At 47.4% G+C, this 23,995-nt stretch overlaps 3 protein-coding genes across 3 annotated transcripts in view; all 3 read right to left on the reverse strand.

Annotated features, from left to right (window-relative positions):
* The window catches only part of LOC309564465 (uncharacterized protein), a gene marked incomplete at both ends in the record, with an annotated part of 1,172,539 nt that overhangs the window by 782,795 nt on the left and 365,749 nt on the right, over positions 1–23,995 (reverse strand).
* Positions 1–23,995, reverse strand: part of LOC309564099 (uncharacterized protein) — a 237,112-nt gene that overhangs the window by 100,944 nt on the left and 112,173 nt on the right. The window lies entirely within an intron of this gene.
* The window catches only part of LOC309564101 (uncharacterized protein), a 62,737-nt gene that overhangs the window by 10,309 nt on the left and 28,433 nt on the right, over positions 1–23,995 (reverse strand). The window contains exons 4-7 of the mRNA XM_082268729.1: positions 14,023–14,682; positions 13,722–13,902; positions 13,434–13,546; positions 25–390 (exon numbers count right to left, since the gene is read on the reverse strand). Of these exons, the coding sequence (XP_082124855.1) occupies positions 25–390; positions 13,434–13,546; positions 13,722–13,902; positions 14,023–14,682 (1,320 nt within the window). The remainder of the gene's footprint in view (positions 1–24; positions 391–13,433; positions 13,547–13,721; positions 13,903–14,022; positions 14,683–23,995) is intronic.

Consider the following 23,995-nt stretch of genomic DNA (forward strand, 5'->3'; position numbering starts at 1 on the left):
TTCCCGCACTCGGGGCAGGAATACGGCTTCTCACCCGTGTGGGATCTGTGATGCATAGCAAGAGTGGATTTATATGCAAAACATTTGCCGCACTCGGGGCAGGAATACGGCTTCACCCCCGTGTGGCATATTTGATGAACAGAGAGGTGGGACTTCTGGGAAAAACATTTCCCGCACAGAGTGCAGCAATACGGCCTCTCCCCCGTGTGAATTCTTTGATGCGTGACAAGTTCAGATTTTCGTTGATAACATTTCCCGCACTCGGAGCAGGAAAAAGGCTTCTCCCCCCTGTGAATTATCTGATGTGCAGAAAGATAGGACTTCTGGGAAAAACATTTCCCGCACTCAGGACACGGAAATGTCTTCTCCCCTTGAATTCCAGCACCATCCCTCACAGTAAGAGGTTGCTCAGAGTCAGAGGGACTCCATGGTCTATCCACACCATGAAGTCCACCATCCATAGTGAAGCTCATTGTCTTTTCTCCCGCACAATCTTCTGTGATGTCCTCATCTTCCATTTTCCAACCTGGAGATAAAGTGAGACGATCCTTTGAGGGTTTCTCCATGGCGTGTCCTGGAAAAATATAAAAACATCATCAATAGATCTGAGAGGGTTAGTTCACTTCCATCAAGATTCCATCTGGATCAGGTAGAAATGAATGAGCAGATGTTCTCTGTGGACGTCCCAACCAGCTGGGACTCTCCCCCCTCTTCAGTAAAAGGACCTTTGGTCCTCCTCCCAGATCACTTCTACATTTACACAGCCTTGTCAGAAGAGCAGGAACCAATGGGGACTGGGAGGTCCATGCTCTTTACACAACCACAAGCCTAGGCACTGGGCCATGTGACCTCTGATAAACAAGAGGGTCAAAGTTCAGACTTGAAGACCTTTTACCATAGAACAAGGAACTATAAACCTAGGCACTGGGCCATGTGACCTCTGATAAACAAGAGGGTCAAAGTTCAGACTTGAAGACCTTTTACCATAGAACAAGGAACTATAAACCTAGGCACTGGGCCATGTGACCTCTGATAAACAAGAGGGTCAAAGTTCAGACTTGAAGACCCTTTACCATAGAACAAGGAACCAAAAGCCTAGGCACTGGGTCATGTGACCTCTGATAAACAAGAGGGTCAAAGTTCAGACTTGAGGACCCTTTACCATAGAACAAGGAACCATAAGCCTAGGCACTGGGCCATGTGACCTCTGATAAACAAGAGGGTCAAAGTTCAGACTTGAGGACCCTTTAGCATAGAACAAGGAACCATAAGCCTAGGCACTGGGCCATGTGATCTCTGATAAACAAGAGGTTCAAAGTTCAGACTTGAAGACCCTTTACCATAGAACACGTGACCATAGGCCTAGGGTTTTATTGCTTAGTTCTCACCCAACTCTGGACCAATCAGTGTGCAGTAACAGAGCAGAGATAAGGGAAGAATATATTATGACGCACCTGTGCTGGTCTCTGTAGGAGTGTCCTCCTCCATGAATGTCCTCATCATTCCAGTCTCCTCCGTATATTGCTGATCATCCCTCACATACGTCTCTTCTTCTTCACCCTCAACTTTTATAATAATCAGATCTTCATCCTAAACCAACACAAAATCTTTTAGAGTCCATCCAAACCATCGAGTAACATTGACACACCTAGAGACAATAGGAACATTAGGGTCCTGTAAGGGATCATTGATTTACCATCTGAGGTGTCAGAAAGTGGGTTGAGGTGGACTTTCCAAGACCAGCAATCCCGTAGCAAACCACTGTAGCTCCTCAACGACCTTCTGTGTACCCAATATTTTATTGGCGTTGGGTGAGCACATTTGGTGGTGTCATAAGTTTCTCATCAATCATTCCCTGGCTGACCCCCTGGGTCTTTACGTTCAGGGGACTATCTTAAATTTCAAGTTTTGGCCTGTGGGTAGTGATTGTCCACTAGGTTGGGTCTGGAATTTCTTTTTTTTTGGGGGTTGGAAGACCTCTTCCCGGGGATATTTAATCCTTTGGCACTCCGTGAGATTATTGTGAGTTTATTTCCCAGTGTGGGGTGCAGGCTATCTTTCATCCAATAAAGAAATGGGGTGTAAAATTAGTACAAATGAGGGTTGGAGAGGGTTACATGGCTCAAAAAAAAAAAAACCTGGTGTGGGAGTCCTCCCGTTCGCCTCTAGGGGGGAGGGATGGGGTGGACAGGGTGGAAATAGAATGATTAGATAGATGTCGTTTATAAAGCCAAAGAGATAAAGAAATAAGTAGTAGGTCGTAAAAGAAGAGGGTCACCATAGTGATGGGTGTTCTTCACTTTTACTTAGGTTACCCGCAGTCAAAAATGTGTAGTACCCTCTGTCACCCAGAGGCATGGTAAAAATCCCCAGGGACCTGGGCTGAGTCAATGGCCGATGGTGGGGAATTTAGGATATTAGGCACACCAGTCACTTTGACTTAACTCTAAGTGTCCCCTACCTATTTCTGGTATTCAAATTATGGGGACTCTAGTGGCTAGGTTCAACCTACCTGATGATGGTGGGGGATGGTGTGTCCTTCCTGTGTGGAATCCCGGGAATACAGAGGACGGGGACATCTCTCTGGTGGGTTCCTGGTTTTACCCTTCTGTCCTTCTGAAACCTCCTCCATCACTCCATACTCCTCATCCTCCTCTTTATACTCTTCTTTTACAACAATATTATCATCCCTGAGATTTCCACTCTGAATATATAATACGAAATTTATTTTAACAAACAACCTTGGGTATAAATCATAACTATAAATAATTGTTCCTCATCTACCTGATGATGATGGTGAGGGATGGTGTGACCTTCCTGTGTGGAATCCCGGGAATACAGAGGACGGGGACATCTCTCTGGTGGCTTTCTGTAGCTGGATGACTCCACCATGGTGTCCTGGTACAGATTGTTCTGTATTTCCTCCATCACCCCATCCTCATCATCCGCCTCTTTTATCTCTTCTTTAACCTCCACTTTAGAATCTCTCAGGTTTCCACTCTGAATATATAATAAAAATGACATCAATGGTAACAATGCAGATAATGTACAGATCCTAATGATACTATCAGTGATTGTTCCTCATCTACCTGATGATGGTGAGGGATGAAGTGACCTTCCTGTGTGGAATCCCGGGAATACAGAGGACGGGGACATCTCTCTGGTGGGTTCCCATTACTGGATCCATCTGTAGGAAACACACACACTGACTGAATACATTGTTTCTATGTGTTTATCAGATGATGGGGGATCTAGGTGGATCCTCCGTACTGCTCTCTCCTTTACAATAAAGTCTCCTCTTACCCGGTGATGTGAGGGGCGGCTGATTCTCCATCATGACGTCCTTGTAGAGATCCTTGTGTCCTTCTAAATACTCCCACTCCTCCATGGAGAAATAGACAGTGACATCCTGATACCTTATAGGAACCTGACACACACAATGATACAGTCACCATCCAGACACATCCCTTGTCTGTTACTGGATAATGTCCCAGAATTCCCAGCACCGCTCACCTCTCCTGTCAGCAGCTCCATCATCTTCTTGGTGACTTCTAGAATCTTCTGCATGTTGTGTCTCTCAGGTTTTAGGGAGTCACATGGAGGCACTGTGATGGTCATATGATCACCTGACTTCAGAAGAGGAAATCTCTGTATTGGAGAACCAATAGGAATATCATGTTAGAATCCCAGAATCCTCCTCACCTCTCCGGTCAGGTCTGTAACGTTAGAAAACCATACCCCGTGAAGAAACCATACCCTCGTCACTTCCGGTCTGAAACAGCTGAGCAGCGCAGCAGTGCGCATGCTCAGAGCCCCGGATACCTAATAGAACATGAAAGGATTTGAGAAGTGCGCATGCTCGGTGGGCATGAAATTATCATGGCACCGTTTCTAATGTTATACTTGCGGCGAGTACATTAAAACACTTCGGCTGGAACATCAATCATCTCCTCTGCTATCGCTGTAACTTCCCTCATCTCCGGTAATAAATATAAAAGCGGCGGCGGGTGTATGAGATGTAAATGACGGCGATCGCGGCTCCGTGATCCGCTTTTATATTTATTACCGGAGATGAGGGAAGTGACAGGGGAAGGAGCGGAGATGATTTATGTTGCATAGGAGCTGTTTTAATGTAAGCGCCGCAAGTGTAACTACCGTGAGAAATCCATACCCTCCGTAGGTGCACCGGAAGTGACGAGGGTATGGTTTTCTCACGGGTATGGTTTTTTCACTGAACAAGGTCTGTGTTTTATTAATAGAGATAAGAGTGATGTCATGTGACCTCCCAGAATCCTCCTCACCTCTCCGGTCAGGTCTGTGTATTATTAATAGAGATAAGAGAGATGTCATGTGACCTCCCAGAATCCTCCTCACCTCTCCGGTCAGGTCTGTGTTTTATTAATAGAGATAAGAGTGATGTCATGTGACCTCCCAGAATCCTCCTCACCTCTCCGGTCAGGTCTGTGTTTTATTAATAGAGATAAGAGAGATGTCATGTGACCTCCCAGAATCCTCCTCACCTCTCCGGTCAGGTCTGTGTTTTATTAATAGAGATAAGAGTGATGTCATGTGACCTCCCAGAATCCTCCTCACCTCTCCGGTCAGCAGGTAGATGATCTCTAGGGTGAGGTTTAGTATCTTCTCAGTCATGTGACTCCGGTCCTCCTCCATCCTTATTGGCCATGTAATCTATACGGGTTTCCTGTAGACTAAAAATTGATGAGAGAATGATGTGGACTGTACTGGCTGTACAATATTAGGATGGGGTGTATGGGGGACAATATGAAGGTTTCTATCAGGGAATAAACACATTCAGTTTAGTGTTTGCCATGTTTTTGGGGTCCAGGGGCCTCTAACCCTTTGGCTCGATGAATCAGAAAGATTTGTTTATCTGTGATTAGTCTTCGATCAGTCTCCTGACCTCTGTATCTTGTGCTGTGTGTCCTACACCCGATGTCTACATTCTAATAGTTATACATTACATATTACAGACTACTGCACTGTATAGGATGTGATTTACACTCCCAGATGTGTTCTCCGACATCATAAAATTCTACCCCCAGCTGTGTTTACCATCATAAATCTTCACTCCCGACAATGTCCTTCGATGTCATAAATCTCAACCCTCGCCTGTGTCCTCCACCGTCACAAATCTTCACTGCTGGCTGTGCCCTCCAACGTCATAAATCTCCTCTCCTGGCTGTGTCCTCTGATCTCATGCATCTCCTCTCCTGGCTGTGTCCTCCGACGTCATAAATCTCCTCTCCTGGCTGTGTCCTCCGATCTCATACATCTCCTCTCCTGGCTGTGCCCTCCGGCGTCATAAATCTCCTCTCCTGACTGTGCCCTCCGACGTCATAAATCTCCTCTCCTGGCTGTGCCCTCCGACGTCATAAATCTCCTCTCCTGGCTGTGCCCTCTGACATCATAAATCTCCTCTCCTGGCTGTGCAATCTGATCTCATACATCTCCTCTCCTGGCTGTGCCCTCTGATCTCATACATCTCCTATCCTGGCTGTGCCCTCCGACATCATAAATCTCCTCCCCTGGCTGTGTCCACCAAACTCATACATCTCCTCTCCTGGCTGTGTCTTCTGAACTCATAAATCTCCTCTCCTGACTGTGCCCTTCAACATCATAAATCTCCTCTCCTGGCTGTGTCCTACGAGCTCATAAATCTCCTCTCCTGGCTGTGTCCTCCGATCTCATACATCTCCTCTCCTGGCTGTGCCCTCCGGCGTCATAAATCTCCTCTCCTGACTGTGCCCTCCGACGTCATAAATCTCCTCTCCTGGCTGTGCCCTCCGACGTCATAAATCTCCTCTCCTGGCTGTGCCCTCTGACGTCATAAATCTCCTCTCCTGGCTGTGCAATCTGATCTCATACATCTCCTCTCCTGGCTGTGCCCTCTGATCTCATACATCTCCTCTCCTGGCTGTGTCCTCCGATCTCATACATCTCCTCTCCTGGCTGTGCCCTCCGGCGTCATAAATCTCCTCTCCTGACTGTGCCCTCCGACGTCATAAATCTCCTCTCCTGGCTGTGTCCACCAAACTCATACATCTCCTCTCCTGGCTGTGTCTTCTGAACTCATAAATCTCCTCTCCTGACTGTGCCCTTCAACATCATAAATCTCCTCTCCTGGCTGTGTCCTACGAGCTCATAAATCTCCTCTCCTGGCTGTGCCCTTCAACATCATAAATCTCCTCTCCTGGCTGTGTCCTACGAGCTCATAAATCTCCTCTCCTGGCTGTGTCCACCAAACTCATAAATCTCCTCTCATGGCTGTGCCCTCCAACGTCATGAATCTCCTCTCCTGGCTGTGCCCTTCAACATCATAAATCTCCTCTCCTGGCTGTGTCCACCAAACTCATAAATCTCCTCTCATGGCTGTGCCCTCCAACGTCATGAATCTCCTCTCCTGGCTGTGCCCTTCGACGTCATAAATCTCCTCTCCTGGCTGTGCCCTTCAACATCATAAATCTCCTCTCCTGGCTGTGCCCTTCGACGTCATAAATCTCCTCTCCTGGCTGTGCCCTCCGACATCATAAATTTCCTCTCCTGGCTGTGCCCTCCAACATCATAAATCTCCTCCCCTGGCTGTGTCCACCAAACTCATACATCTCCTCTCCTGGCTGTGTCTTCTGAACTCATAAATCTCCTCTCCTGACTGTATCCACCAAACTCATACATCTCCTCTCCTGGCTGTGTCCTCTGAACTCATGAATCTCCTCTCCTGGCGGTGTCTTCTGAACTCATAAATCTCCTCTCCTGGCTGTGCCCTTCGACGTCATAAATCTCCTCTCCTGGCTGTGCCCTTCAACATCATAAATCTCCTCTCCTGGCTGTGTCCTCCGAGCTCATAAATCTCCTCTCCTGACTGTGCTCTTCAACATCATAAATCTCCTCTCCTGGCTGTGTCCACCAAACTCATAAATCTCCTCTCATGGCTGTGCCCTCCAACGTCATGAATCTCCTCTCCTGGCTGTGCCCTTCGACGTCATAAATCTCCTCTCCTGGCTATGTCCTTCAACATCATAAATCTCCTCTCCTGGCTGTGCCCTTCGACGTCATAAATCTCCTCTCCTGGCTGTGTCCTCTGAATTCATACATCTCCTCTCCTGACTGTGTCCCCCAATCTCATAAATCACCTCTCCTGGCTGTGCCCTCCGATGTCATACATCTCCTCTCCTGGCTGTGTGCTCCGGACTCATACATTTATTTTCCTGGCTGTGTCCTCCAGCATCATAAATCTTCACTTCCAGCTGTGATGTCCGCCATTATACACCTCATGGGGCTGGGGGTGGGGGTGCTAACACATGGCTTCCATAGTGGAAAACAGTTCACAGCAAGTTGATGACAATATTGAGAGAGACCCATATTGAGACTCGTTAGAGAGGGATATCCAAAGTCTTGGCATCCCTCAACAGGGGCAATGCAACAGTACCAGTTATCACAGTCCTAAGGTTCCTCCCTAGGAAAAAGAAACATGGCGCTAGCTTAGAGAGACCACTGCTTCCACATAGAGAGCAAGGGTCCTTCTCTACAGCATCCTGGCAGGGTATAGACTTTTCTACTGTGGCTGCTTTCTAAAATAAACCAACTATAAGTGTCCATTCACACTACCGCGACTTGTCAGGTGACTTGCCAGCCTGACAAGTCACGGTCCATTGTGTGCTACAGGAACCGTTCTAATAGGAGCGACACAAGTCGCTACGACTTAGAAAAAGGTTCCTGTACTACTTCGGGGCGACCTGGAGCGACTTGCATAGACATTCATTATATGAAGTCCGTGCAAGTCGCGCTGAAGTCGCGGTACACACGACTTCACAGGTCGCCCCCGAAGTCGTGCCGCGTTAGTGTGAACCGGCACTAAGACTTTGGTCACCTTTTGTTTTGATGCTTCCAGACTGTATTCATAGGATTTAAACGGAGAGCTCATTTGGGCTCTATGGGGACCGTAGTCTGACGCCTTGAGAAGGAGTTGTAAGAGGCCCCAATGCAGATCTGTGAGAAGTCGAAAATTCATATACTGGTCGCCTTAGTAAGATCAGATGATTGAACTCCTAAATTATGTTTCCACACTATATATGTGTGTATCGAAATCTGCTGGAGATAAAAGACGTCACAGTGACTATGGAGGAAGAGGACGAACATGACGGGGGGGGGCAGTTACTGGGTTTATATAGAAAATAAGATATTATTACCTCCTCTGCTGCCACTTCCAGCAATGTCTCCCCGCTTCTTCCTCCAGACTCACCTCTCACCTGGAACTTCCTATTTATACCTGACATCACTTCCTGTCTGTACCTGACATCACTTCCTGTCTGTACCTGACTTCCTGTCTCGGTACGAGCGCGATCACCACAGTTGTTAGATGGAGATGGGATAGGCTTTCCTGAAGAGATGAGTTTTCAAGGATCTCCTAAACATGAATCTTCATGTATATCTGAAGCTTTGCTGCTGATCTGTCTCGTCTATTCCCAAAGATCAGCAGGCATGCTGGTACATGTAGTTCAACGGATTTAACTTGTACAGTTCTGCTGTTACCTGTTATCCCACAAATCTCCTAGAGTTCCACTTTTCGAGAGACTCCTACTGACCCCAAGACTCCTAGGGGTAGATTTACTAGAACTGGAGAGTGCAAAATCGATTGCATAGAAACCAATTAGCTTCCAGGTTTTATAATCAAAGCTTAATTGAAAACTCCTAACGTCCCTCCTTTCTGAGTTTTCTAGCTACCTTAAGACTCCTAGTACTATTTTCTAAGAGATTCCTAGTGACCCCAAAACTACTATTGTCATATTTTCTAAGAGGTTCCTAGTGTTCTACTTCCCAAGAGATTCCCAGTGACCTCAAGACTCCAAGCGTCCAACTTTCCGAGCGTTTTCTAGTGACCCCAAGGCTCCTAGTGCCCTACTTTTTAAAAGATTCCTAGTTACCTCAAGACTCCCAGTGTTCTACTTTTCGTGACATTGCTAGTGACTCCAAGAGCCCTAGTGTCCTACACACCAAGGGATTCATTGTGACCCCAAGACTCCTAGAGTAGGGTGACCAGACGTCCCTGGTTTTCGGGGACAGTCCCTGGATTGAGGACACCATCCCCGGCTGGAATCTGTCCCCGGTTTTGTCCCCGCTTTGCAGGACTGATGCACCATGAACTGGGGCAGGGGGGCGCCCAGGGCTGGGCCTACCATAGGTTCCGCTTGGGCTACCTCTGGAGGGGAAGGAGGGGGGGGAGCGAGCGCCGCCTGATTACCAAAAAGCAAAGTTCTTCTGCTTAGTGCTTCCCCCTCGCGGGCCGAGGGCGCTGTCATATGAAGTCCTGCCTCCTGGACCAGCTCCTACCTATGATAGACAGCACACTGGTGACGTCTATCAATAGAGCCGTTCCAGGAGGCGGGACCTCATATGACAGCGCCCGCGGCGGGTAAGTAGAAGAGCTTTGCTTTTTGTAATCAGGCGGCGCTCTAATCCCCATGCACTGGTCACTCTGCATTGGATGGGGGCACTGGTCACTCTGTATTGGATGGGGGCACTGGTCACTCTGCATTGGATGGGGGCAATGGTCACTCCGCATTGACACTCTGCGTTCCCGGCCCATCGCATCCTCAGTGCCCCTAGTGACTCCAGTGTTCCTGGCCCATCACTTCCTCAGTACCCCTAGTGACTCCAGTGTTCCTGGCCCATCGCATCCTCAGTACCCCTAGTGACTCCAGTGTTCCTGGCCTATTGCATCCTCAGTATCCCTAGTGACTCCAGTGTTTCTGGCCCATTGCATCCTCAGTATCCCTAGTGACTCCAGTGTTCCTGACCTATTGCATCCTCAGTGCCCCTAGTGACTCCAGTGTTTCTGGCCCATTGCATCCTCAGTGCCCCTAGTGACTCCAGTGTCCCTGGCCCATCACATCCTCAGTACCCCTAGTGACTCCAGTGTTTCTGGCCCATCACATCCTCAGTACCCCTAGTGACTCCAGTGTTCCTGGCCCATCACATCCTCAGTACCCCTAGTGACTCCAGTGTCCCTGGCCCATCACATCCTCAGGGCCACTAGTGTTCCTGGCCCATTGCATCCTCAGTGCCCTAGTGACTCCAGTGTTCCTGGCCCATCACATCCTTAGTGCCCCTAGTGACTCCAGTGTTCCTGGCCCATCGCATCCTCAGTGCCCCCTAGTGACTCCAGTGTCCCTGGCCCTTAGCATCCTCAGTGCCCCTAGTGAATCCAGTGTTCCTGGCCCATCGCATCCTCAGTGCCCCCTAGTGACTCCAGTGTCCCTGGCCCTTAGCATCCTCAGTGCCCCTAGTGACTCCAATGTTCCTGGCCCATCGCATCCTCAGTGCCCCTAGTGACTCCAGTGTTCCTGGCCCATCGCATCCTTAGTACCTCTAGTGACTCCAGTGTTTCTGGCCCATTGCATCTTCAGTACCCCTAGTGACTCCAGTGTTTCTAGTCCATCGCATCCTCAGGGCCACTAGTGACTCCAGTGTTCCTGGCCCATCGCATCCTCCGTGCCCCTATTGACTGCAGTGTTCCTGGCCCATCGCATCCTCAGTGCCTCTAGTGACTCCAGTGTTCCTGGCCCATTGCATCCTCAGTGCACCTAGTGACTCCAGTGTTCCTGGCCCATCGCATCCTCCGTGCCCCTAGTGACTGTAGTGTTCCTGGCCCATCGCATCCTCAGTGCCTCTAGTGACTCCAGTGTTCCTGGCCCATTGCATCCTCAGTGCCCATAGTGACTCCAGTGTTCCTGGCCCATCGCATCCTCCGTGCCCCTAGTGACTGCAGTGTTCCTGGCCCATCGCATCCTCAGTGCCTCTAGTGACTCCAGTGTTCCTGGCCTATTGCATCCTTAGTGCCCCTAGTGACTCCAGTGTTCCTGGCCCATTGCATCCTCAGTGCCCCTAGTGACTCCATTGTTCCTGGCCCATAACATCCTCAGTGCCCCTAGTGACTCCAGTGTTCCTGGCCCATCGCATCCTCCGTGCCCCTAGTGACTGCAGTGTTCCTGGCCCATCGCATCCTCAGGGCCACTAGTGACTCCAGTGTTCCTGGCCCATCGCATCCTCCGTGCCCCTATTGACTGCAGTGTTCCTGGCCCATCGCATCCTCAGTGCCTCTAGTGACTCCAGTGTTCCTGGCCCATTGCATCCTCAGTGCACCTAGTGACTCCAGTGTTCCTGGCCCATCGCATCCTCCGTGCCCCTAGTGACTGTAGTGTTCCTGGCCCATCGCATCCTCAGTGCCTCTAGTGACTCCAGTGTTCCTGGCCCATTGCATCCTCAGTGCCCATAGTGACTCCAGTGTTCCTGGCCCATCGCATCCTCCGTGCCCCTAGTGACTGCAGTGTTCCTGGCCCATCGCATCCTCAGTGCCTCTAGTGACTCCAGTGTTCCTGGCCTATTGCATCCTTAGTGCCCCTAGTGACTCCAGTGTTCCTGGCCCATTGCATCCTCAGTGCCCCTAGTGACTCCATTGTTCCTGGCCCATAACATCCTCAGTGCCCCTAGTGACTCCAGTGTTCCTGGCCCATCGCATCCTCCGTGCCCCTAGTGACTGCAGTGTTCCTGGCCCATCGCATCCTCAGTGCCTCTAGTGACTCCAGTGTTCCTGGCCTATTGCATCCTTAGTGCCCCTAGTGACTCCAGTGTTCCTGGCCCATTGCTTCCTAAGTGCCTCTAGTGACTCCAGTGTTCCTGGCCCATCGCATCCTCCGTGCCCCTAGTGACTGCAGTGTTCCTGGCCCATCGCATCCTCCGTGCCCCTAGTGACTGCAGTGTTCCTGGCCCATCGCATCCTCAGTGCCTCTAGTGACTCCAGTGTTCCTGGCCCATTGCATCCTCAGTGCCCCTAGTGACTCCATTGTTCCTGGCCCATAACATCCTCAGTGCCCCTAGTGACTCCATTGTTCCTGGCCCATAACATCCTCAGTGCCCCTAGTGACTCCAGTGTTCCTGGCCCATTGCATCCTCAGTGCCTCTAGTGACTCCAGTGTTCCTGGCCCATTGCTTCCTCAGTGCCTCTAGTGACTCCACTGTTCCTGGCCCATTCTTCCTCAGTGCCTTTAGTGACTCCAGTGTTCCTGGCCCATTGGTCTGATCAGCTGCTTTCCTGGCCTCTAACGGCAAGGTAAACAGAGAGGCAAAACCGAAAGTGATGGCATACTCATCCCTTCCTGTTTCCTGGGTCACAGAAGTCCCTCTACTCTGGTCAGCCATTGCCACCAGTCGCATCGCTCCTGAGCTCCGCAATCTGCCGGCAGAGCCCAGAAAATCGGCGGTGGAACCCGTTTACCGCCACCTGCAGAAGTGATCGAGAATCGTCAGCTGAAAATTTTCATACCGGGATGATGCCTGCAGGGGTAGCCGGTATCATCCTGGTATAATCACGGCAACCCGAGGATGTTAATGGATTTTCTCCCAGCGGCAAGAGGTTAAAGGTGTAGCTCACCTTTTCACAAAACAATGAAAGGTGAATGTTCTCACACCCCGCCTCCCGCTGCACTTACTTTCTTGGGTGATTGCTACATCACCTGGCGTGGAAAGATAATCTGGACATTTGAAAGCCACGTTCTGCCCCCTTCTTGGTTTCGAAGCCCATCAGGAAGCCCAGAGGGACTCTCATTTATCAGCTTGGTCATGTGCCAGCGCTGACCAAAGCCCGCCCACCACCATGGTGCTACAGGGCCTCTAGACTGCCTATTGTATTTTTCAGATGCCCGGTACACTACAGTAGCTGTGTGGGCAGCAGAAGATAATCAAAGAGGGCTCCTAGTCTTTGGTTATGATCGGAAGCTGGTGGAAAGGGCTCCTGATATGGTTGCCACCTGTTCAGGCTTCACCCAGACAGTCCTGGTTTTGAATCATGTGTCCGCGTTTCAGGCGGATTGAAACCCGGACACATTATATAGACTGGGCTGTGGCTCCCCAAGTAACCCAGATAGTTAAATAGAGATCTCTTGCCATCCGTAAGCTGCAGGCGGCTGTGTGGAGGCAGGTTCTGCATCACTGGGGGGCAGGGTGATAATGTCAGCAAGAGGAATTTGGCCAGACCCACTGCACGCTACGCGCACCCCATTACTACTCTCCTTGGGCCACCGAAAGGAGTTCCAGGCCACTAAAGTGTTTGAGTTTGGCTTGAAGAAAAAGTGGCAACCCTAACTCCTGATCATGTGACCACCGTGACAGCCAATCTACGGCTTGTCTCAGTTTCTTCTGAACAGAAAGGCAGATCAGACTACACTGCAGGAGGGATGAACCAATAGCACCCCCCCCCCCCCCTCCGCCCGTAGCAAAGGAAGCCAAGCAAATGTATAAACTTTGGAATCTTTAATATTCTGATGAAGTGATTCTTACATTATAAATATCAAAGTCACGGTGTAGATCAAGGTTTGAAGTATGAGTCGTATAGAAGACATTTCCTGGACTGGGGACACCAAGACACCTCGGGGGTCATGTGGGTTCTCTGATGTTCGGAGAGACTGGACTTATCTGTAAAACATTTCCCACACTCGGGACAGGAATAGGGCTTCTCCCCCTTGTGACATCTCTGATGAATGTCAAGCGAAAGTTTATGAAGAAAACATTTCCCGCGCTCGGCATGCAGCTTCTCCCCCCGTGTGCAGCCTTTGATGTCTGGAAAGATGGGACTTCTGTGAAAAACCTTTCCCGCAGTCTAGGCAGGAATACGGCTTCTCCCCCGTGTGAAGTTTTCGATGTCTGACCAGATCTGATTTCCTTGGATAACATTTCCCACACTCGGGGCAGGAATACAGATTCTCTCCTGTGTGGCACCTCTGATGTACAGCAAGATAGGCCTCCTGTGAAAAGCATTTCCCGCACTCAGAGCAGGGATACTGCTTCCCCCCTGTGTGAATTTTTTGATGCATGAGAAGGTCTGATTTGCTTGGATAACATTTCCCACACTCAGGACAGGAATAGGGCTTCTCCCCCGTGTGCAACCTCTGATGTCTGGAAAGATGGGACTTCTGTGAAAAACATTTCCCGCACTCTAGGCAGGAATACGGCTTCTCCCCCGTGTGAAGTTTTCGATGTCTGACCAGATCTGATTTCCTTGGATAACATTTCCCGCACTCAGGACAGGAATACAGATTCTCTCCTGTGTGGCACCTCTGATGTACAGCAAGGTAGGCCTCCTGTGAAAAGCATTTCCCGCACTCAGGGCAGGGATACTGCTTCCCCCCCGTGTGACTTTTTTCATGTATGAGAAGGTCTGATTTACTTGCATAACATTTCCCACACTCAGGACAGGAATACGGCCTCTCTCCCGTGTGCAACCTCTGATGTCTGGAAAGATTGGACTTCTGCGAAAAACCTTTCCCACAATCTGGGCAGGAATACGGCTTTTCTCCCGTGTGAAGTTTTCGATGTCTGACCAGATCGGATTTCCTTGGATAACATTTCCCGCACTCAGGGCAGGAATACAGATTCTCTCCTGTGTGGCACCTCTGATGTACAGCAAGATAGGCCTCCTGTGAAAAGCATTTCCCACACTCAGGACAGGGATATGGCTTCCCTCCCGTGTGAATGTTTTGATGCATGAGAAGATCTGATTTCCGTGTATAACATTTCCCGCACTCAGGACAGGAAAATTCCCCCTCCCCCTGAACTCTGGCACCATCCCTCGCAGTACGAGGTTGCTCAGGATTCCATGGTCTACCCACACTGTGAAATCCGCCATCCATAGTGGAGCTCATTGTCTTTTCTCCGGCACAATCTCCTGTGATTTCCTCATCTTCCATTTTACAACCCGGAGATAAAGTGAGACGATCCTTTGAGGGTTTCTCCATGGGGGGTCCTGGAAAAATAAAAAAACATCATCAATATATCTGAGAGGGTTACATCAAGATTCCATCTGGATCAGGTAGATATGAGTGAAGCAGATGTTCTCTGTGGATGTCCCAACCAGCTGGGACTCTCCCCCCTCTTCAGTCATCGGGCCTTTGGTCCTCCTCCCAGATCACTTCTACATTTACACAGCCTTGTCAGAAGAGCAGGAACCAATGGGGACTGGGAGGTCCATGCTCTTTACACAACCACAAGCCTAGACACTGGGTCTGCTGCTAAACAAGAGGGTCAAAGACCCTTAACCATTGAACAAATGGTCATAGGCCTAGGCTTTTATTGCTTACTGTAGTTTTCACCCAACTCTGGAACAATTAGCATACAGTAACAGAGCAGAGATATATTGTATTATGAATCCCTTGTGCTGGTCTCTGTAGGAGTGTCCGAATCTCTGCATGTCCTTGTCATCTTGATCAGGTAGATATGAGTGAGCAAAAGTCCTCTGAGGATGTCTCAGCTGCCAGCAAAGGTTCAGTCCAAACTTTCGTTTGGCGAAAACCTTGTGCTCATCCCTACTCTGGACAAATCAGTGAGTAGTAACAAAGCAGAGATAAGAGAAGAATATATTATGACCCACCTGTGCTGGTCTCTGTAGGAGTGTCCTCTATGAATGTCCCCGTTATTCCATCCTCCTCCATAGACTGCTGATCATCCCTCACATACGTCTCTTCTTCTTCATCCTCAACTTTTATGATAATCAGATCTTCAACCTGAACCAACAAAATGTCTCTACATGTCAGAGTGTTCAATCACTTTATGTTCCAGACCCTTAACTTCACCTACCTGATGATGGTGAGGGATGGTGTGACCTTCCTGTGTGGAATCCCGGGAATACAGAGGACGGGGACATCTCTCTGGTGGGTTCCCATTACTGGATCCATCTGTAGGAAACACACACACTGACTGAATACATTGTTTCTATGTGTTTATCAGATGATGGGGGATCTAGGTGGATCCTCCGTACTGCTCTCTCCTTTACAATAAAGTCTCCTCTTACCCAGTGATGTGAGGGGCGGCTGATTCTCCATCATGACGTCCTTGTAGAGATCCTTGTGTCCTTCTAAATACTCCCACTCCTCCATGGAGAAATAGACAGTGACATCCTGACACCTTATAGGAACCTGACACACACAATGATACAGTCACCATCCAGACACATCCCTTGTCTGTTACTGGATAATGTCCCAGAATTCCCAGCACCGCTCACCTCTCCTGTCAGCAGCTCCATCATCTTCTTGGTGACTTCTAGAATCTTCTCCATGTTGTGTCTCTCAGGTTTTAGGGAGTCACATGGAGGCACTGTGATGGTCATATGATCACCTGACTTCAGAAGAGGAAATCTCTGTATTGAGGAACCAATAGGAATATCATGTTAGAATCCCAGAATCCTCCTCACCTCTCCGGTCAGGTCTGTGTTTTATTAATAGAGATAAGAGTGATGTCATGTGACCTCCCAGAATCCTCCTCTCCGGTCAGGTCTGTGTTTTATTAATAGAGATAAGAGTGATGTCATGTGACCTCCCAGAATCCTCCTCACCTCTCCGGTCAGGTCTGTGTTTTATTAATAGAGATAAGAGTGATGTCATGTGACCTCCCAGAATCCTCCTCACCTCTCCAGTCAGCAGGTAGATGATCTCCAGGGTGAGGTTTAGTATCTTCTTAGTCATGTGACTCCGGTCCTCCTCCATCCTCATTGATGTGATCATGAGATCCATGTGGGTTTCCCTATAGACAGATATCAGAGAATTATCAGGAGGACATATGAGGGGTTATGAGGGTTGATGTTACTTTCAGCAGTCCCTGGCTCTGGACTATTGTCTGGAATGGGAGAACACACTAAAGCCCCATACACACGATCAGATTATCGAACGATCTGTCGTCCGTTTTTTGTGGCATGCTTGTCTGATGTGGAAAGTGAAGAGGTTATTTTCATACGAATTTTCCCGTACAACAGAATTCTACTTCAGAAGTGATGTCATGTGTTGGATTGCTTTGTATGTGTTCTTTCGTCTCTGAGCATGCCTAGTCTTGCTCTTTAGATTTTTTTCCGTCGAAATCTGTACTGATGAGACGAAAATCGGACGTTGTATTACGGACAACAAAAATTGTATAGCCTGCACATTAGGATTTTGTCAGATGAAAAGTCGGAGTCGGCTGTCGAAAGCACCATACTAACAATCCGAAGATCGGTCGTCGGACAAAATTTCCCTTCAGATTTTCTTATTGTGTGTACGGGCCTTTAGTCTGCAGTGCTTAGAGTTTGCTTCTTTTGTTGGGCCCAAGGAGCCCAACATAGCTTATACAATCATTGATACAAGGAATATCTCCTAAACATACACCATTTAGGAGATATTTACACGTTCTGCAGCTGGTGACATCACCGGCACAAGCGCACTGCGTCCTGAACCAAGGGCACACTGAATGCCACTTCAATGCATAGTGCAGTGCCGCGATCGAGACTCCTGTGCATGTAAAGTCATCGCGGCTCGGCCATTCCCATAGCTAGAGCCTGGAAACCCAGAAGGAAGACTGGGTGAAGATGAAACCCGGGCAATGGTGACAGCATTAATTAAAAAGAAAGGTGCAGTGCTATGCTATTCAAAAAAGTCCACAAGAGAAAAAAAAAAACTTGAGTGTAGATGTGAATAGGTGTAGTGATTAAGTCAGATGAAAGCTACCGCCAACACCGAACACACTGCCTCTTAACCTATAGCCACATCTGATACAGCATAGAGGTATCCTAAAACCGACCCAACCAATATCCTCAGGGAAAAAGGAACGACCCTCCAACTCCTTTGTGCTGAGGATTTCTCTGTGCACACAGAATATCCAGAGGCATAAAATCCCAAGGACACAAAAAGGAGAGCACTCATAGGGTAGTATGTTCCTAATAGGCCAAAATCTATCGAAAGGATACTAATTTACACTCACATTTAGCAGGATGTAAAAGCGCTGCAGTAACATGAAAGCTAAATCCACAAAGATGGCCGCTGCATCCCAATATGCAATGACGTCACACGTTCAAGTCCCACCTAACACGTCTCGTCAGCGATGACGTCCTCAGGGGCATGGCTAGTATGCGTCATCACGCTCTATATAAAGGACAGCATGCTGCTGTAAGGATCTATTTCACAGGTAAGTCTGTCTTAATATGTTAGTAGCAAGTCCATATAAGCACATTATGCCAATAACTTGCAGGCTTTACTTTTTTATTTTTAAGACATCTCTACTGCTTTAATGGAAAGGTTCATGTGTTCAAAGCAGATGTATCGTCAAAGATTTTTTGGCTGTATTTCTTCTACGGGTCACAGGAGTGCAGTTTGTTCTTCACTCCCATGACTCATTTTCAACCAGCTGTCGGCTGACGTCACTCAGCTGGTCCAGGCTGGGGAAAGATCCAAACTTTACCACCTGGATCCACCCAGAAGCCTAAATCAGCAGCTGGCCCAGCCTCCCAGCGATCCGCTTAGAGACTGAGCCAGTCCCTTCTACCTCCCTCCACAGCCAAGCACTCAATGAACACTGGAGGGGAGAGCAGAGAGCCGCTAACTGACAGTCATGGCTCTCTGCTCAGAGTGGGGGGGGGGGGGAGAACTGAGCGATCAGCAGTGTTTGATCACTCAGTTCTCACTGCAAAGCAGGTGGGGTACACATGCCTCATCCACAAAATGATCATGGTTGATCATTTTTTTTATATTTGTTTAAATCCTGAGCTTCCCTTTAAATGGAGAGTCATAGTAAAGGGATTGTGTTATAGGTGTCTGCCATTACTGGGAAGGTTCATGTGTATAATGGAGAGTCATAGGGTCATAGTAAAGGGATTGGGTTATAGGTGTCTGCCATTACTGGGAAGGTTCATGTGTATAATGGAGAGTCATATGGTCATAGTAATGAGATTGTTTTATAGGAGTCTGCCATTACTGGAAGGTCATGTGTATAAAGGCTCTAAGTGATGAAAAATACTCATAGTTACATAGTTAGTGAGGTTGAAAAAAGACATCAGTCCATCCAGTTCAACCTATGATGTGTGTGTGTGTGTGTTTGCTGTTAACCATACATTGTATACCCCTGTATGTTGTACATTGTATAACCCTGTATGTTGTACATTGTATACCCCCCGTATGTTGTACATTGTATACCCCTGTATGTTGTACATTGTATAACCCTGTATGTTGTACATTGTATAACCCTGTATGTTGTACATTGTATACCCCTGTATGTTGTACATTGTATACCCCCTGTATGTTGTACATTGTATAACCCTGTATGTTGTACATTGTATACCCCTGTATGTTGTACATTGTATACCCCTGTATGTTGTACATTGTATACCCCCTGTATGTTGTGGTCTCTAAGGTGCCCATCTAATAGATTTTTGAAACTATCAATGCTCCCTGCTGATAGGACTGTTTGCAGAAGAGAATTCCACATCCTTACTGCTCTTACAGTGAAAACCCCCTGCGTATTTTAAGGTTAAACCGCCTTTCCTCTAGTTTTAGTGAGTGGCCACGTGTCTTATTGTATTCCTTTTCTCTGAATAGTTTGTTCCTTATGCTCGGGTCGCCAGTACAGTATTTGTACATTGATATCATATCCCCCCTCAATCGTCTCTTCTCCAGAGAGAATAGGTTCAGTGCTTGTAGTCTTTCCTCATAGCTGATGTCCTCCATTCCCCTAATTATTTTTGTTGCCCTTCTCTGGACTCTCTCCAGTTCCAGCACATCCTTCCTGAGGACCGGTGCCCAGAACTGGACAGCATACTCCAGATGTGGCCGGACCAGAGTCTTGTAGAGAGGGAGAATAATCTCATTATTTCTGGAATGAATCCCCTTTTTTATACATCCCAGTATTCTGTTGGCTTTGCTTGCAGCGGCTTGGCATTGCATGCCACTGCCTAGCCTGTTGTCTACCAGTACCCCCAGGTCCTTTTCCATCCTAGGCTCACCCAGAGGTTCCCCCCCTAGTGAGTAGCTTGCTTTATGGTTTCTGGCCCCCAAGTGCATTACTTTAAAATTTTCAACATTAAACCTCATCTGCCATGTAGTTGTCCACCCCATAATTTTGTTCAGATACCTACCTTCCTTAGTTTGAACAGTAAGCGTTTGTGGGGAACGGTGTCAAAGGCCTTTGCGAAGTCCAGGTACACCACATTCACAGGCTTACCTTTATCTAGGTGGCAGCTCACTTCATCATAGAAGGTTAATAGATTGGTTTGGCAAGAACGATTTTTCATGAATTCATGCTGATTATTACTAATAATATAATTTTCATTACTAAAGTCTTGTATGTGGTCCCTTAACATCCCCTCCAAAATCTTGCAGACTACTGATGTTCGGCTGACCGGCCTATAGTTACCCGGGATATATCTCGGCCCTTTTTGAAATATTGGTACCCCGTTGGCTTTTTTCCAATCAGCTGGCACCATACCCGTCTGTAAACTATCCTTAAAAATCAAGAATAATGGTCTGGCAATCACCTGGCTGAGCTCTTTAAGAACCCTCGGGTGCAAGCCATCCGGTCCCGGTGATTTATTTATGTTAAGTTTCTCTAGTTTAGTTCTAAGTCTATCTTCTGTTAGCCATGGCAGTATTTCCTGAGGTGTGTTGTTTAGTTTGGCCTTACAAGTTGGGTTAGTGTAGCCCCCCAATTCTTTTGTGAAGACTGAAGAGAAGAAATTATTTAACACCACCGCCTTTTCCCTGTCCTCTGTGGCCAAAACTCCCTTATCGTCTTTTATAGGGCCAATGTGTTCTGGCCTCGCCTTCTTACTGTTTATATACTTAAAGAATTTCTTGGGGTTCTTTTTACTCTCCTCCGCTTACTCGTTGGTAAATACAGACCTAAAGGCTTACAATGTGGAAAATGTGATTTCCCCTACAAGACGGAAGGGCTGAGCAAGAAAAAGAAACACACAGAAACTGAAACCAGCAGCCACGAAAGGGTTACATATAACGTGATGGAAACCAAAGTCGTATGGCCACTGCTATGTCCATCTTTCTTCGACCCCTGAAAACTCTTCTCTTCAGAGAAGCCTATCCCATCTCTACCCAAACGGTTGGCACTATATAAATCCTGTATAATAATAATAATACATACACACTTTCATATATGGTAGTCGTCGTGTCTGCTGGTGATAAAAGAGGACACAATGGGGGTTACTGGGTGTAAATATACAATAAGACCTTATTACCTCCTCTGCTGCCACTTCCAGCAATGACTTCTCTCTACTTCCTCCCGACTCACCTTTCACCCGGAACTTCCAATTTATACCTGACATCACTTCCTGTCTGTACCTGACATCACTTGCTGTCTCTATGGTATAAGTGAGATCGCCACCTTGTGGAGCACAGAGGAACTGCAGTCCCGAGAAACGTCTCATAGTGTGCGGTCTTTTGCTGTGTGTGTATGTACTGTATGTCCTTATGGATGGGGTCATCTCCACTCCACTATAGAAATATATTACTGCCTAGTCTATGTGACAAGTTCATTGCATTTTTTGTACAATGTTCGTCACTCTACCCTAAAAACAGAGGTGACCCTTTTCTTCACATCTTTCACCAAGATCTACAAGACATCCTGAAACCTTCATTGTAGTATGATATATCTTAGATATATATAGTGACCTTTAATCTCTAGGTTACCCCCACCTGTATTATTTTATCTCTATTATGGCTCATTACCATGAAGATTGGCTGATGATCGACCATAATTGAGACCACGGAATTGTGTACACCAACTACTGGAAGGGTGGGCAGATCTCTTAAAGTGAATGGGTGACTCCTGAGACGTGACATATTTAGAAAAAAACACCATTTGTTGCACATTCTGGAGAAAGGGATTCCATCTCCAAGGACTCAAGACAAAGAGCAAACCATCAGCAGTGCAGACAAATTGGGCGTTACACTGGGGACAATACTACAGAGCTTAAAGTAACATCAACCCTCATAATAACAGACAGTAATGTACTCAGCCACCACTACTGGACTGCTTGGGTATGGTTGTGGTAACAAACTTCTCAACCTGTCACGGTCAGGGTCAAGCTATAGCAGTAAAGAGGCCCCCACCGATTATCGGGATAAGTAAAGAAGCCGGTCACCCTGGCGGATGACATGGGTTCACCTGAGGTACAGAGTCTAAAGCACGCAACGATTATCGGCCGACCGATCGTCCAACTTTTGTCCAGAGTGGTGTCTGTTGGTTGGAATGTGCCTAGACTGCACACAAATTTTCTCGGCCAACAAAAAACTACTTCAGAAGTGATATCATGTGCTGGTTTACTTTCCGTGTGTTTTTTTTTCTCTGAGCATGCCCAGTCTTGCTCATCAGATTTTTGTCTGCCGAAATCTGTACTGACTGACGGAAAATCGGCCGTTGTGTTGACGGCCAACAAAAATTTTATAGCCTGCACACCAGATTTTACTCGGCCGAAAAGTCGGTGTCGGTTGTCGAAAGCATCATACTAACAAGCCGAAAATCGGCCAATCGGACGTTGGCCGAAAATTCCCGGCCAATAATCGATGCGTGTGTACGAGGCATTAGTACTAACTGGTGTTCACCAGAGCTTCCAATGGTGGAGATGGGCTTTGCTGTGGGTTAGTACTATATCGCGGTCCTTTAGGATCACCTCATCAGGAGGTGAGCAAGTTGGGGTCCAGTAACAGATATAGAAGGTAGGGATAGGCAAAAAAGTAGTCAGTAAACAAGCCAAAAGGTCAGTAACGAGTGGTTGCAGGTTGGGATCAAGCTGAAGCATATTTGAGGAACAAGCCAAAAGGTTGGTAATGAGTGGATGCAGGTGGGAAACCAGCAGAAACGTAATGGAGAAACAAGCCAAAAGGTCAGCAAAGAGCGGTAGTGAGGATACACACATCATTAGGAGTGACAAGAGCGAGATATTGACTAGAGAAGAGCGAGATATTGATTAGAGAAGAGCACAATAATCTGTCAAACAGGAAGTGCAAAGGCATGGCTTAAATCAGGAAGTTCATGGGAGTAAAGATTTCACGGTTCACAAAAAAAAAGGTACAAGGCAAGATTGTCTATGGATCAGAAGGGAGCTGTCCAACATCTCAGGTGGCTCACCAAGATTAGTTACTCTCAGACACAGCAGAAGTCCTGGGTTCAGACCCAGGTCCTGACACAACCATTGCCATACATATGCTGCCTATGAGGCCAACATGGTTGTTCAACTGGACAGCAACATCTTCTTTTTGACCATATGTAAAAAGGAACATCTGGTCCTTCAATAACCAAGGAAACATAAGCTCACCCCATATACAGTACATACAGTAATGTGCTCAGCGACCACTACTGGAGTGCTTGCCTATGACTGTGGTAACTATCTTCTCAACCATTGCCATACATATGCTGTCTATGAGGTCAACATGGTTGTTCAACTGGACAGCAACATCTTCTTTTTGACCAGGTGTAAAAAGGAATCTCTGGTCCTTCAAAAACCAAGGAAACAAAATATCACCCCATATACATACAATACACACAGTAATGTGCTCAGCGACCACTACTGAAGTTCTTGGCTATGACTGAGGTAACTATCTTCTCAACCATTGCCATACATATGCTGTCTATAAGGCCAACATGGTTGTTCAACTTTGATCACATGTAAAAAGGAACATCTGGTCCTTCAAGAACAAAGGAAACAAAAGCTTGCGCCCATTATACAGTACATACAATACACACTGAGTGACGTGCTCAGTGACCACTACTGGAGTGCTTGCCTATGACTCTGGTAACTATCTTCTCAACCATTGCCATTCATATGCTGTCCATGAGGTCAACATGGTTGTTCAACCGGACATTAACATCTTCTTTTTGACCACAAGTAAAAAGGAACATCTGGTCCTTCAAAAACCAAGGAAACAAATTCTCAGCCCATTTACAGTCCATACAATAGCACATTGCACAACAACTGGGTATCAAAAGCTCTGAGCGACTGCGAAACAAAGCCCTCAAACCTGCTGGGGCCTGGTCTTCTCCCTGCTGCTGTGGTCTATTTTTTTTTTATGCTCGCAACTGAATAATTGAAATATTACATTTTATAAAAATCAGTCTGTTTTTGATAAGGTAGAGGTGGTGCTGACAATCTGTGTATATTTACGAAAGGGGTTTTCAATTA

Source organism: Pelophylax lessonae, assembly GCF_965119305.1.
Source record: "Pelophylax lessonae genome assembly, chromosome: 9".
Classification (NCBI taxonomy): domain Eukaryota; kingdom Metazoa; phylum Chordata; class Amphibia; order Anura; family Ranidae; genus Pelophylax; species Pelophylax lessonae.